Source organism: Pholis gunnellus, assembly GCF_910591455.1.
Source record: "Pholis gunnellus genome assembly, chromosome: 3".
Classification (NCBI taxonomy): Eukaryota; Metazoa; Chordata; class Actinopteri; order Perciformes; family Pholidae; genus Pholis; species Pholis gunnellus.
In genome coordinates this window covers 14,816,746-14,832,588 of record NC_136529.1, presented here as the reverse complement: position 1 = coordinate 14,832,588, position 15,843 = coordinate 14,816,746, and the positions used below count along the sequence as shown (strand labels likewise).

At 40.0% G+C, this 15,843-nt stretch overlaps 2 protein-coding genes across 2 annotated transcripts; both read left to right on the top strand.

Moving 5' to 3' along the window:
* The first annotated feature begins 1,591 nt into the window (after positions 1-1,591).
* LOC306693896 (MICOS complex subunit Mic10-like) lies at positions 1,592-6,231 on the top strand. The gene is made up of 4 exons (XM_079156558.1): positions 1,592-1,667; positions 5,718-5,765; positions 5,873-5,982; positions 6,063-6,231. The coding sequence occupies exons 1-4, from the start codon at positions 1,607-1,609 to the stop codon at positions 6,072-6,074; spliced, it is 231 nt and encodes a 76-aa protein (XP_079012684.1). The 5' UTR covers positions 1,592-1,606; the 3' UTR covers positions 6,075-6,231.
* Positions 6,232-8,180: 1,949 nt separating this feature from the next.
* On the top strand, positions 8,181-13,965 carry nbl1 (NBL1, DAN family BMP antagonist). The gene is made up of 4 exons (XM_079157037.1): positions 8,181-8,554; positions 9,961-10,141; positions 11,332-11,443; positions 13,294-13,965. Exons 2-4 carry the CDS (start codon positions 9,969-9,971, stop codon positions 13,567-13,569), a joined length of 561 nt encoding a protein of 186 aa, XP_079013163.1. The 5' UTR covers positions 8,181-8,554; positions 9,961-9,968; the 3' UTR covers positions 13,570-13,965.
* The last annotated feature ends 1,878 nt before the right edge of the window (positions 13,966-15,843 follow it).

Genomic DNA, 15,843 nt, shown 5'->3' with positions numbered 1-15,843 from the left:
AATGTTCCTTTGTTTGCATTATGCCACAACGACACAAGTATACAAGCAGGTGTAATGATGTAGTCCATTTTTACAATACCTAAATGTGTTGATGGTGATGATCGATCATCGTTAATGGGCTGTTGTGGTGGATTTGGTGACACCTATAGTAACTGGTGATTCATTAATGCTTTAAAAAAAATATTAAAACAGAATGAAATGAGTCCTTGTAATGTAAAATCAAGTCTACTGCTGATTGCAGCGTTAACCAATACCCAACTCTTTCACCTGCCATTGAGTTAAATGTGTCGGTTTGCTGGTGTTCTCCCTCAGGATTAACCAACACTTAGTGAGTCACTATTCTGGTTGGATAGAGCTGCAGACTCATGACTTTGGATGATAAAATGCACAACTTGTATATTTTTTTAAGGATTAAAGGTGCAATCATGAGTATGATTTTTAATGTTTAACAGTTGTACATCACATATGAGTGAAAGTTCCCCAACTTATTGACAATAGGTAAGGTCATTTCTCTCCACAGTCTGGGTTAATGTCTTTCGTGTGACAATTTTTCAGGGGTTAGCGAGCAAGTATACTCCCATTTATTTTATTATTATTATTTAAAGATATTTCTGATTTATTTATAAAATTCTCCATATCAAAAACACCACCGCATTCTTCAAATATGCGTTCTGCCCTGAAGCTGCATGTGCATCCTGGATTGTTTGTAAATGGGCAGCCTGCCTGTACACCCCTCCAACATCTGTATAATATTTACTGAGAGGAAAGCAGCATCTTACAGCATGTAGTCCGCTGGAATTTCATAAGAGGAGGAGTAATCTAGCTACAATCTCAAAAATGTATGCTGTGAACACAATAATGTGTTTAAAAAAAACACAATGAAGGTGTGGCTCAAGTTCCTTCTCAAAATATATCACACCTAGATTATCTGTGAGGCAAAACATATTCAAAGAAAGAAGACTAGTCCAGTGTCAAATGGCTACTGTTACTGCCTGCATAGCATTACATTGAATCTCCTAGTTTTCTGTTCAGCATGTGCCATAGACTGTATGTGCAACACTTGCATGTATGCACATACATCCTAGGCCAGATAGGGGACACTTTCACCAGCACTGAAAACTACTGAGAAGTTCTAATGTACAGAACTTTTATCCGGTATAGTGAGACATATATAACAGCTTAATGAAATGACAGCAAGACAAGTTGGTTTTAAATATGTTATCTAAAGGATTAGCCCTTTAAAAGTATGTCACAGTGAAACATAAATTAACAGAACATAAATTCAGGGGGCCAATACATGTTATTTCTATCAAATGTGTGAACGTGCATTTGTGTAAACAGGAAGGAGCTGTTTAGACTCTTTGTTAACATATCAAGTTGAATGTCCCATGTTGCCTAATTAAATGAATAAGACATCAAAAAGAGATGTTCACTCAAAGTGGACGTTATTTTAGGAGCTGAATACAAATAAAAACCAAAAACCGGAAGGGCATAAAATCATAAACTGTGTGTAAAAACCATGGAGGTAAAAACCGGAAAATTGTGAGTTCACGTGAGTTTATATTTCTCTCGCGATACTTTGAGGAGCTTCCTGACAGTTAAAAACATGGCAGACGAACACGGACGGAAATGGGACCGCTGTCTTGCTGACACAGCCGTGAAAACAGGTTAATGTCTTTTCATAAATGTCATATTATTACGTAACGCGTCTATAATGTATCTTGCAGTACATCACACGTGGTAAATAAGCTGTGCGACCAGCCAGTCGAGGTCCTTTTCTACGGGACATGTGTCTGACCATCCCGGCACAGTTTACAAAGGTCAACCGTTAACCTGTCTGCTGAATGGGTCAAACTAACGTGTTTTGTTATTTGGGTGAAGAATGATTAGACTGAAGAAGACCACATAGCGTTGGGATACAAGCTGGGCTTTGATTAACGGACTGTACTGAGTGTGTGAACAGAGTAATCAGAGTACACGGATGGCGTAACGTTGAAGGATCATTCTGTCCACTTTCATCCTGAGACCAGTTCTCCTGACTCGGGCTGTCTCATCTCTCCATCGCCCACAACTGAAATCAACATTTTACAGTTAAATAGCAGCACGGAGCATTACAGTCATACTCTGGCTCTTAAAACTAAAGCGTATCTCAAACATACAAGGTTTTTGTTAAGACTGTCAGAGGTGCAGATTCAACTCAGACCACATGCACATGAAACTGGGAAGTCGGTCCCCCCGAAATCACCCAAACTATTAGAAACTGCTAAATCTATGAGTGGGAAGGACCACTTGATTACTCTGCTCAGTTAAACCACTATAAGTCCTCTCCTACTCCGTTTTCTGTGTTTTAATACAGCTGAAGTAGATAATTAATTGTTCTCATTATCAATTATGGTTCTTCTTCTGTATGAAATGCTGATTTAATCCTGTTTCATATGTGTAATTACAGCGTGATGACATCAGCTGTGCTGTGTGACAGATGGTTCATAATCTCTATTAAACAGATTATGCATTCATATGTAGCATGCTCGATAGCCGATGGGTTCAGAGATTGGACGGTTCATAATGTCCTTCCTTCCAGCCTCCGGGCCTGTCTGGGAGGACATATGTTATTGTTTTCCAGGAGATTTTCTCTGTCAACAGGAAAATGCAAAGCCGGCGTCTTCAGATTTATCCCCTCTGGAGAGAGAATGCTGGCACGGCATGGACTGAGGTTCCTTTTCAGAATTTCCCAGTTTAGTGTGGACGGACTCTTGTAGTGTAGCCGGTGATGGTCTACATGTGACCAGTGTTCCCCAATTTTCCACTTTTGTTTGGCATACGTTATGATTTCAGTCATTTTCAGTTATAACAATACATCTTTTCAACTGATGCACCAGCAGTTCAGACCCCAACATATGAAGTCTGTAGAAGCTTCATGGGCTTTGATCCAGGAATAAATTAACCTTACATCATTTAAGCATGGCCCAAACACCCTACAACCCGGATCAACAGATAAAGTCTACATCTATAATTATATTTGAGATATTTTGCTACATTTAGCCCATTATCAGCAGAAAGGGAAGTATTGAAGGAAGACAACAATCTGAGCAGTATCATTACAAGTCTTCTAACTGAAAACAGTCACTTTTTTATTGTCGTACACTCACTTCACATTGAAAACAGCTTATGTGTAACATTTACTTTGATATATAGCTAATACACACTACTCAGCAGACATGTTTGAATTTACTAGCAAAACCATCTGCTATGTTTAACAGGGATTTTGAGAACGTCAGATCAAAATGAATAGATGTTTCCTGGTTTAGAGATTTCCTCCATGGACTGGCCTCCTCTCAACCAATCGTCTCTGAACTACACAGCGTTAAGTGTCGAGCAGATCACCATGGGGTCTTTATGCAGAGTGTATATATATATATATATATATATATATATATATATATATATATATATATATATATATATATATATATATATGGATCAGTGTTGATGCAGCACTCAAATACTCAGGCTGGCAAACAATCTGTCCCAAAAGACACTCAATGACGTCAACTTTGGCACAATGAAATATGTTTCTTGCTGGGAGGACATTCTTCATTCTGTGTAGCAAACTGTCCGCTGTGCCAAGGTGTGTCTGTAGCCAGAGAAGCTCTGCAGCATATGTTCTGCTCAGGAGCTCAGGGTTCACTTTTATTTGTTAGCTCCATCTTTCCACGTTTGCTCAGGAAGATTATTGTGTATATCATTTTTTGTGTAGCATTGTTTAAGTGTGTTAATGATTCCAAATTGTTAACTTTAGACGAACCATAAACTAGATAAACGGTTGGTATCCTCTGGTGCATCTATACGTCATTTTACACACACAGGTTCAGATTATGTAGTAAAACTTTGGATATCCTACAAAGAATAAGCACTGAACATCAAAGATGAGAGGAGATATCTACTGGCCAGGGATAAAAGTGAAAGGAAAGCATGTGCCTTGATGTCAGGGAGGAAAATAATTACGTCCTCTTCATAACAGGAAACAACTGTCTTTATTGGAAACATTTAATTTGAGGAACAATGTTGGAGTGAGACCGGCCATTAATAGTCTTCACCACATGTATCATGCTCACAATGACAATACTGACATTCTAATGTCATTTTTTACCTTGTTCACTGTCTTAGGTTTGCATTTAGCACACTAACGCTTGCTTATTAGCACAAAGTGAAGCTGAGGCTGATGGGAATGTCACCAGTCTGGGTCATTCACCAAATGATTGCGCAAATTGAAATTTTGACCTGATGATGTCACGAGATGAAATGTCAGGGTACCAGAGGTATTGCAAATGATCCCAAGGGCTCCATTAATGCCTGTCAAAATCAGTAAGAATAGCTGCACAATTAAACCAACACTATTTATATTACTTCAGTTACAGTAATGACTGTCACCGTGTCATATTAGGAAAGATAATTCTGTGCAAATCCTGAACAATGTCCCCTTCATCACACGGAAACATCACAATCATTCGCTCCACAAAGAAATGTGCTGCCACGATCGTTTGAAACTTGCAATGTTTTACATCTGAAGCTGTATTTGCTGCACTGAATTCACAAAATGGAATGTTTTTATTGATGCCATTTCCCCAAAAATGCTTGAAATGATGAATAACAATAACATTAACTAGCTCTGGACTTCATTTTCTGGGAAACCAAATGAGTGTTTTGTGGCCTGTGGGTTATACAGTTTATTCTACTGCAGCACAAATGTTTTTGTTATAAACCATCTCCCTTGGAGACGTACAGACAAAGAGAGAGGACGCCAAAATGAGATGCTGATCAGCCCTCATATTCTGCCAATGCTTTTACTGTATTACTGTCAGTGGAAGATCGGGGGCTTCAAAGGGGCTCTGGCTGAAGAGCAAAGAAAGCCGGAGAACCTTAAATTGAACTAACTCTTTGCTTGAAACGGACGTAGACGACAATGGTTTGTTGTTGATCTGCGCTGAGGGCGTGCTGGGTCTTTTGTGGTCCTGTTTGACATTTGTAAGTCGTGCTAAAGAGAAAGAGTCTGAGGGTTCAGGCAAATAGGTCATGCTGCATAGCTTACTGAATTCAATTAAGAGTCGGTGGGGCCCAAATGGCTGTTTTTATTTTTAATATGTTTTCTGTGCTGGCTGGCCTGCTGTTGGGTGTGGTGTGGCCTGCAGCGAGGTGAAGTTAAGCGCACAAACACATTCCTCCTCAAGATCCCACTCCGGTCTGAGCACTTCAAACAACTGAGCTAGCTTCTGTGTCACTGAGACTCACCTCCTGCTGGACCACACCGGGTCAAGGCATTGCTTACCTGCACATGTGTGCACTCTTTGACCTATTACCTCTTCTGCCCTCCGCCTCATGGACTCTGGCCGCTCCTTCTCACTCATTTTCCCCCCTCTCTTGCACCCCTTTTACTGTTTCCGTTCTTTCTTGGAAGTTTGTGCTCTCTTGCTGCTTTTTGTCTCCCTCTCTTTTCCTAATGAGCAATGTCTTGCTAACTTGTGCTGTTTACCGACTCTTGCATCAGACATAATCGCGGCACCTCACTGACCTCATTACAGGCCTACATCTATGCCAGACAGTTTTTTATACTGGATCAGACATGGTCACATTACCTCAGTACTGAAGTTAAATCATTGTTGGATGTGTAGTTCAGTCACTTTACTTTACATGCTCTCTTTTTTTCTTCCCCTTTGCAGTAACTGGTCTTGCTGTGGGCGTTGTGTTCTCCGTCCTTCTCTTTAAACGTAAGTGCTGTTTCTTACTGTAGACTGGTAAATGCATTTTTTTTTTTTTGTAATTGCTTCTTTAAAACATCATTTATGGGTAAATGCCCCCCCCCCCCCCTTCTCAGGTCGCACATGGCCTGTCTCACTTGGCTCAGGTTTGGGACTGGGAATGGGATACGCCAACTGCCAGCATGACTTTAGGTCTCCGTACCTGGTTCATGGCAACATGGTTAAGGTGAGTGCAGAGGGTGAAATGTATTGTTTTTCAGAGGTTTGTGACACATCGTGCTTCATGTTTTTTGTGCTCATTTACAGGACCAGCAGTGAAGGACTAAAGATGAGCAGGATTTGCCATGAAGTTGTTCATCCGTTTTTTTGTGCTGCTGCTCCTTTCTGTCCCGGCACTAGCGTCCAATGATTCCCACATTGTGTTTATCAAATGCCAGTCAATGTATATTTAATAAAGCGATTATGGAAAACTTCATCTGTTTCTCTCTTTGTTTTTTCTTTGTGCATGTTTGAGGAGAATGAAATGTGGTTTGGGGGCGGGAGGCAATTCTGTGTGTTAATGAGCTGGGAGACTGGAACTCCTGCTGTTTTGGAATGAGGGCCAGGTTCAGCATCTGCAGCCCTGTTAGAGAGTGGGAGGAGGAAAAGTTGCACAGAATGATGGAATAAAGAACATAGAGTTGGTGGGAGACTTATCCATATCGTTGAAAGAGATAGTTATGTTTGCATACATGTGTGTAACAAGAACATTATCATATAGTTTAACTATTTATAGATGTAGATTTCTTCCAACACCATAACGTGTAACCAAGCCTGATCTCCACTCATGCTAGATCATGAATTTGCACAGAGTGATTTCTAGTCCTTTTTTTTTAAGTTGTGTGAGTTGGATAAGCGTGTTTAGCTGTGACTGTAAGTGTTCTTCCCAAAGAGTTGGAATAGCACACGTCTCCATATCAGGAAGAATCTCTTACGTGTTGTGTATTCGTTGGCCGAGAGTGTTTGGCGTGATTGTTTTGAGTGTGATTGATCACTTATGTGTGGTTGCATGGGCCTGCTAGGAGAGAAGAAGGATTGTTTGAATGAGCGTGTGCAGGCGCACACGTTTATCCAGACCCCTGGTGAAGCAGAATCTGTGGAATGCAGAGGAATGCCATTTATGGACTGGAGTCTGCTCTTATTACTAACAGGTGAGTTCTGCACTTTGCACTCTGAACATAACACATGGTTTACACTTTCACATCAAAGAAAACACTGACGCATGCATGCTACACACACACACACTCCCATTCCCCCTCTCCATCACACTAACAGATTTCTCAGCAATATAAGCACATAATGGGCAATGTCAGAAATTAAGCCATGTCACTCGTCCCGTGTCCATTCAAATATTTGTTTGCAAGTGAAGCATGAGACGGATGGGGGTGCTTATGGACACAAGCCAGGCTGAACACCTGTACACAGGTAGGATGAAGTGCAGGAATGGTGTGTGTGTGTGTGTGTGTGTGTGAGGGGGACCAGTGACACAGCTGAGGTGAAACAAGGCAGCCAAAACCCACGGGCCATACCTGTCTGTGCCTGTCTGAAACGTCTCCATGATGAATCACAATTACCGGTCTAATAATGATACATATCCAATTTGTTAATCTAATGGATCAAAACTGTTCAGTCAGTGTTGGTGAATGTCTGGCATGAAATATAAGACCAGACATGTGTGCTGCTGCTGCATGACTGGAGCTGCTGTACCTGATACTGCTGAACACAGATCTGCAATAACACTCTGTAAAAATATTCAGTTACAAGTAAAGGTCTGGCATCAAAAACGTTATTATCATTAGCTACATGTAGCCTGCTTTCTGGTGTCAGAAGGATATGCAGACATATGGCCCCTGTGAATGCTATGAAATAGATTATTGTTATTTGTGTATTCATTTGCAAGTAGAATTTGACCTTGAAGTGCTTTGCAGCATTTGCTTTGAGTCTGTGAGTGGTTTAAACTCCAAACTTATTGAGGCCTTAATTAGATCAAGTTGTCACGAGCACGTGATGTTGACATAATTTCAACTTCCTAGGTAAAACAAAAATGGATCAAAGCATTGGTCTGTTTAATGTGGATCTGTTTTCCAGTTGTGTTGCATTATCGCCGTTATTAGTGTTTTCATTTAAAAAGAAAAAGAAAACGTGTGAGTAAGACATTGCCAGATTGCAAAGATAACGCATGACACTATTAGTGTTCCCATTTGCATTTTTTCCCCTGTGAATCTGATCTGCGATCTGGCCTCTTTCCTACTTTGGGAAACATTTGAAACCTTCCCAACAGTCCCCCTCCTCCTCCTCCTCCTCCTCCTCCTCCTGCGTTTTCTTCCAGAAACGGCACAGCAGGACCCCTGTCTGGGGGCTCAACCGCGCCTAACCTCTGCTCCAGAGTTTTACAACAAAAGACAACAACTTGGAAAGTGTTTCTCGGCAGAGTTACGAGGGAATTAAACATTGGACGGGCAGAGAGAACAAAGGGGAGGGCCGGTGTGAGTCGATGGGCTCGGTGATGAGATAGCGCTCATAAGTAGGCTAGTAATCCCATCTCTCCATCCTTTCAACATCAGACGCACGGTTCTGTTTTCTTTCCGGATGATGTAACTATTTTATGACAGACTGGGTTCGGACGTATTTCCTTGCCTCCTGACGAAGTGCTCACATTGTCCTGACATTATCAGCAAACTGCATCCTCTGGTTTTAGCAGGAGAGGGCTGAGCTCCGCGGGACGTTGCGCAGTGCTCCACAGGCGGCTCCTCGCGCTGGTAAGTGTCTCCACGGGGTTCGTTACTCAGAAAGTAACTTTTACGCTATTACTCATAGTTTAAAAAAAGTGTAGTTTATTAGTAGCTTTCACTTGGTACTGTCGTTAGGCAGCCTCGGAGAGCTGCTAACGCGTTACGGTACTTCTCTAGGTGTAACGTTACTTTTCATCCGTTAGTGAGCTGCGACACTTGTTTAAAATGTTGCAACTTCTCCCAACTTCCGAAGTAACTCGATGAAAAAACATGAACTTGCCGGTGAAAAATCAGGGGAATCAAGTTGCCTAAACTATAAGGCTAGACCGAGTGCGATACAATAAAGTCAGAAGGGAAGATTTCTTGGCATCTCTGTAACCTGTGTCAACCGGACTAACTGACGTTGCACGTTAAATTACTGGGAACTGATTCCGTACCAGAGATTGTGGATAACACACTATTTAAATCATCCAACGAGTTTTTAATCACCACTGTATTAGAGACAGTAACTAACTCATAACTAATTCGTTACTGTAACGCGTAATAGCAAGACATGTTTGTGTTAACTCTTTATATTTCTGTGACCGTGAACAATGAGAGCAACACAACTGCCGGTGTAAGATTCCTGGTGTGTGAAACCTTCACATACCTGGGCAATAAAGCTGATTCTGATTAGCATAACATAATACAGTCCACAGCAGGGTGCTCAGTCTGCTGTGTTTGAAGAAAGTAGCCTGAAGTCTGTAAAATAAGATTAATACACTTTAAAGAAAGTCCTCCCCCCCTCAGAACAACACACCCCAGATGGCCCTTTATCTTTATTATCTATACACAATAGATAAGGAGAGCTCTATTGATTCTGACAAGGTGTCTTGTGTCACAGGCATATGGAAGTGCTGAAAGGTGTGTCTATGTGGGTGACCACCAAACACTTTTTTTATAAGCAGCAGGAGAAAACGATTTTGTGGGCTGTAAATGACGTGACTGGCTGAGGCATTTTTAAAGGAGAGTGTGAAACAGAGCAGACGACAGACGATCAGAGTCAGGTGGTAGGAGCAGACATTTGCCTGTCTCCCCCATTGTCTGTTTTTGGACACTATGAACTCAGTATAGTGTTGTTCTCACTGCAGCTGGTGATTCAGACAATTAGGAGGTTGTCTCTTTTAATCATTCAAATGAGTCAAACATGCGCCTGCAGAACATCTGAAGTAAAGAGCCCCCTGGGTTTCAAGCTGCTAATCAAATTGCCAATTTACATCTGGAAGAATATGCTAAGTCCTAATTTCACAGTAACTGTGAATCCAGGCAACATCCGACCAGTGCAGATCAGAGAAAAACATCAGGAGAGTTTGTGACTATACTCTTTTGAATGTGTGTTTGTGTGGAACAAGATCAACAGAGCGGTGAAATGCTGTGGTTTTCTGCCCCTTTAGGTGCAGTCATGTGGCAGAGGATTCAGATTTGTTGGGCACTGTTTGCACTGTATTCAGCGGCACCGCCTGCACACATCAACCGCCTGGCGCTGTTCCCTGACAAGAGCGCCTGGTGCGAAGCCAAGAACATCACACAGATAGTCGGGCACACGGGTTGTCAGCCTCGCTCTATTCAAAACAGGTCAGGATGAAGGCCCTCTCTGTCTCGCTCTTTGTCTGTCTGACAAGTTCTCTGCAGCTGAAAAAAGATGTGAACAGGTTAATGCAGAAATGTATTTTAGATTTTTGTATGTTTTTGCGTTACTGGTTTTCAGTTCAAATTCAGTTAAAATCAACTTGCATAGTCTCTAATCCATCCATTCCACGATGTTTCTTTCAATTCTGCATGTTGATTTCTGTACATACTTGAAATAAATGTGAATCAGTTGAAAAACTAACTAAAGAAATAATCTAAGATTGTTCAGGAAACTGCAGACATTGACATTAAAGCCGAACGCTGGTGATATTAATATGTTTCTTATTGTCAACAAATCCGAATGAAAAAGACCAAAACCAACAAAGCCCATCGGTTCCCACTGAGGACATAAATCTTAAGAAACGCGTCATGAATGTGTTCCTTCATGTAAAAAAAAAAAAAAAGGCTAAATAAAATAATTAAACAGCTGAGCGCTGTAGCTATTAGCAAACAACACTAAAACAGGAGTAAGTACTGCATTTATTTAGGGACTATTTTCAGCCAATGATTTGTTGCTCTAGTGAGTTTATACAGCAGCAGGCTCATGTTCATGTTAAAGACGGAACATGTCATCCAGTGCAACAATGTGGCTCAGTGATGTGTTTTTTTAATGGAGTAATACGCTATATCATGCTATGACGACACTGAAAACACTTGTTACAAGGATCAATTTGTTGTTTTGTTCTTTTAATGGTATTTGTTGACAAATAGAATACCACTGTGCTTGGTCTGTAGTCAGTGGACAAAACATGCAACTGTAACACTGTGACCCTTACAAGTCATTTCTATACCGCCTTTGAGTTACTCGTAACAGTTCTTTAGTTATTCTAGTATCAACAACTCAGAAAATATGTATACGTATTCCTCCTTAAGCTGCAGTCCCCACAGTGACATGTACATGTTTTGCACAATACTTTTTATGTTCAACAAAATATTATTTGGGAAAGGACACACTCTCATCTTATAAGGAGAAGTTTCCCAGTGAATAACTTCACATTTATGAATAACAAGTCTCCATTTTGTGATTTTGTGTTTGGCCTGAGGCTACCAGACATCCACAGCTCTTGCTTTCACAGGCGTGAATGCTCTGGCTGTGCATATGAATCATGCAATAATGCACTCTGTCCTCCTCACAGAGCGTGTCTGGGTCAGTGTTTCAGTTACAGCGTCCCCAACACGTTCCCACAGTCAACCGAGTCCCTGGTGCACTGTGACTCCTGCATGCCTGCCCAGACACAGTGGGAAGTGGTAAGATTTATGGCACATTAGCTCATAGCGAGCACACACCAACGCAGACTTTTCAAACTCAGACACAAAACCACAGGTTTCAAACATGAAAGAATCCCTGTTCACTGGCTAACACAAAGCAGAAGAAATAGAGAAGTTCTAATATATTTGTGCCACAATTTCTGCAGTTCCCTCTATGGGTTACCTATGACCCTTAATCCTGTATCTTATATTCCTCAAAAGTTCATTGTCAGTGTTAGCCAGAATGAATCCAGTCTTTCGACAACAAAGGCTTTGTAGCGAGGTGTAGTTTGGAAAGCTGCCAGGTAGGCTAGGCGGGTGGGACTTCAGGTGGGGTCGCCTCATGTTTCAGTGGAAAATATTGTATCTCTTGGAGTGCACTGCTGTTACCTGATAGATTAATTAATTTTGTTGCTTGAGAAAATCCAGAGAAAGTGTGTTCACAATCTCAGATTACTTCTAACTATCTGGAAATGGATGTTTTTGTCTGTGGTTATGATTGTTGTTGCAGGGCTTTAAACTAAATTCAGTTTGAGACCAAACTAATTCAGCTCTCATGAAAGAGGATACTGCTCCGTGCTGGTTTGGCACTTGGTGGTAGATCTTGATAAAACTGCTGAATTATCATTTTCAATGGATAATGGAAACCGTGAGAGGAAGTTGCGTGATGTCTTGAGAGCCTGAAGAGCTCGTGCAAAAGTGAGGTTTACAAGGTGCTCATATATTTTCTGTTCATTTTATATTCATTCCATGGCGCGATCATTTTCTTTACTCTAATACAACACCCTTTAACAAAGCAAAAGACGCAGCACTAAGGAGTAAGAATTTAACCAAAAACACACACACACATCATCCATTCACATATAGAGTAGCAGTATGCACATACTGTAAATATCAGATTTCCTTAGAAGGAAAGGTAGTAACATAACAAAATAGAATACCTAAATTAATACAGTTAAATAAATATGTACACCAAGAAAGAATAAATAAAAGAAGTACAGATGGAAAATAACCCAAGAAAATTCCCTCGCCTTAAAAAGTTCAGTAGTTTCGTGCCAGTGTCGCTTACTCATTTTATGCCTTTACAAAGTAGTACATTAAAAATACATATGATAACAACAAAAGCATCATACACCCTCAACTCTTATAGCTACAAATTCAATTGATGTTTTTGGTCAGAATATTCTTTTATTTAATTTTAAACAACATAATGTATCTCTCTTGCCTTTATTGTTTTAAATTAGTTGTATTTACTTTATTTTGTAAGGCAGGAAATATTGTTCGCATTGTGACTTACTTCAACTTATCCTAAAGGAAATACATACAAATTCAATACAATGATGACTATCTGTCATCATTGTCTATCTGAGTATCAATCTATCTAGCCTCAATCAATAGTCAAAGACAGAAAAGCGATAAGAAATATATTTATAAATATATGAAAATAATAAGTAAAAATGGAATATTAAAACTGTAAATATATCTATAACACCTGTATTACTTATTTATAATATAATAATTAATTTCCCCACTTTGGGACTAATAAAGGAGTATCTTATCTTATCTTATCTGTTACCGTTCAGTGTATAAAAAAAGTGGAGTATTTCAGACCACTTTGTTATAAAGTGGAAGATTTAAGAACAAGACCAAATATAAAGTTCAGTTCCTGTTTGTTAGCTTGCTGAGAGTACATAGGGTTTGACAAACCAGCAGAAATGCAGCAGCCATTGACTTTGTACCTCTAGATATAAATAAACAAAACACTCAACTCTCTCTCTCTCTCTCTCTCTCTCTCTTTATGCATATATGTATTTGTATGTAATTAATTGCATGTATGTGTGTGTGAACAGGTGACTCTGGAGTGCCCGGGCAGTGAAGAGTCTCCTCATGTGGATAAGCTGGTTGAGAGAATCTTCCACTGTAGCTGCCAGTCCTGCAGTAAAGAAGGTGGCCAGGAGGGGGCGGTGATGCAGCTGTATTCAGCAGACAACGTCCTGGATGCTCCGTCTGACACCCTCAGCGGTGCTCAGTCTCACCCTCTGCCCCCTTCAGACACACACTCTAAAAAGCATGCTCACCCACACACAGACCATCACACACTACCACACACATCAGATGGAGGATAGGTACGACTTTTTTTTTGCTCATCTTTCACGACCTCTCTCCTCCACACTGCATCCTTTGTACCGATCTGTAGTATTGTAAAGGCACTTTGAAAATATGGCTTCAGTTCAGTCAAAAAGTTTCTCTAAAGGCACGCACACACACACACACACACACACACACACACACACACACACACACACACACACACACACACACACTCTCTCTCACAGTCATGCTATCAGATTACACTCTATTGTATATAAACTCGTACAAACACACCAGGCTATGCATTCTTTTTGGGGGTTTTCTGACTAAACATGCAAATGTGTGCATCCAGACATGACATGTCTGTTAATCTGTAATCTGTAGTCTCATTACTTTTTTATCCGCTTTAATGCAATAAATTCTATTGTTGTAATAACTGCCCGTTTGTTTTATTTGTTTTATTCATCGTGCCAGGTAATGCTCTCCTCTTCCGTCACAGTGAGCGTCACAAGAAATGAAGTTGGAGAAAGTGTTTTTGTGTTGAACCAAAGAAACACCCACGTCTTTCTTTCACTGTCTCTAAAACTGAAGTAGTTTTCTTTATCATCATGCGGCTGTTGTTTGAATTTTTGGCCACGGCACATGGTGTTATTGTCTTTGATCAGCAAAACCACCGCCGTGACCATGCCTGCTTCATTGGCCTGAATACGATCTCAGTGTGCCAGACAGTTTAGTGAGATGCGGTGATGGATAAGCCACAAAGAAAGTTTTTTACGCATACTTTCACTTGTTTATGTTATTCATGATTTTTGTACTTTAAGAATAATGCAGAATTTAAAGGATGACATTTTTTCAAGTCTGTCTTAAAGCAATGCTCACATGCCCATAAAGGAGTTTTTTTTTTTTATTCTTAGCGTGTCTGCAAAGTAAGAGATGGGGGAAAACCCACTGTCCTCACGCTGTGCAAAAATGCCTTTAAAAGTCCGGCTAAAGCTAATATCAGGTTACAGTCTTTGTATTTCAACAGACAGCGTTTACTTGCCGAGCTGCTGCAGAAAGATAGGAACACAAAGAGGGAATCTCTTACTCAAAAGACCTTGGACGATGTCCACTTGATGTAACTCAAACCGTTGATTTTGTCCCCTCTGTCCATTGTAGTCATGTTACTAAGGGATCTCTTGACAGTAAGTATGGAGAGAAACAACAACCAATAACTCTAAAACTAAAAATGTGAATCTATTCTTTGAAGTATGTTGATTCACAATGGAAAAGGTACCCTACAGAGACTCAGTTTTGAATAATAATTGGCTCTGAATTGAATTGAATCAATGCATTAATATAAAAACGTTTTTTCTTTCTTTTTTGCTATAAAGTAAAGCAATTATTTTACAGGTCTGTGATTTCTGATTCATTCCTCCCAGAACCTCCTTAAAGTTTTCTGGAAAGATATATGTAATTTAATACAAACTTTAAGGAAACTAGAAACAGGTCAACTTTCAACTACAATTTCAATGTGTGCATTTAATTTAAGTGTAACTAGTTAATCACTAATAATAATATAGAGTATTTTAATCAGTGAACAGCAGGTCAGCTGAACTGAATTTGTCTACAGACAAGCATACAATTTAACATTAAGTTTCTAATAATAAGTTTTAAAGGAGCATTTTCTTCCAAGGAAATCTTTTTTCTATTATATTTAGTATTGAATTACATAGCTTCTTCTAATAACAGATTTTGTATAAATTCTGACTTGTAGTATTGCAATCTGGACTTCAATAGTGTACTTTATTGTGGAATGCTGACCTGATGTCACTTAATACGGTAACAAGAAATCATAAATAACATGAACAATACAGGAATAACATTCATCTAATCACATTAGTACTCTATGTTGTTCATGAAAATAGCACAGCTAATGAAATTGTAGTCGAACCAAAAATATGGCTGTTGAAATACTGACCTTATATTATCTTTTTAATAATGTGATAACAGACAGACAGACAGACAGACAGACAGACAGACAGACAGACAGACAGACAGATAGATGATGAATTGAAGTAGTGATTGAAGATGAATCACCATGGCAACCTGCAGGATGCTGTTCAGTAAATGAACAGTGACCTCGTATGGAGAGCGTTACAGGAGGAACATTGTTTGAAGTGGCTGCCAAATGATTAAATAAATCTGTGCTATGTTTAGTTTGAAAGTTCACAGAGAGTCCAGCAGATGTCAGCAGATGTTACAGGTGGAGAAAGGTTATATTTACTGTAGGCCTCTTTACTTACATGCCCCACTCCTACAGAGCCAGA

Excerpts from the sequence above, each read along its gene's own strand:
- LOC306693896 (XM_079156558.1), top strand. The coding sequence starts at position 1,607 with ATGGCAGACGAACACGGACGGAAATGGGACCGCTGTCTTGCTGACACA. Across the intron at positions 1,668-5,717 it reads TGACACAGCCGTGAAAACAG|TAACTGGTCTTGCTGTGGGC; the intron begins GTTAATGTCTTT and ends TCCCCTTTGCAG. Across the intron at positions 5,766-5,872 it reads CTCCGTCCTTCTCTTTAAAC|GTCGCACATGGCCTGTCTCA; the intron begins GTAAGTGCTGTT and ends CCCCCTTCTCAG.
- nbl1 (XM_079157037.1), top strand. The coding sequence starts at position 9,969 with ATGTGGCAGAGGATTCAGATTTGTTGGGCACTGTTTGCACTGTATTCA. Across the intron at positions 10,142-11,331 it reads CCTCGCTCTATTCAAAACAG|AGCGTGTCTGGGTCAGTGTT; the intron begins GTCAGGATGAAG and ends TCCTCCTCACAG. Across the intron at positions 11,444-13,293 it reads CCCAGACACAGTGGGAAGTG|GTGACTCTGGAGTGCCCGGG; the intron begins GTAAGATTTATG and ends GTGTGTGAACAG.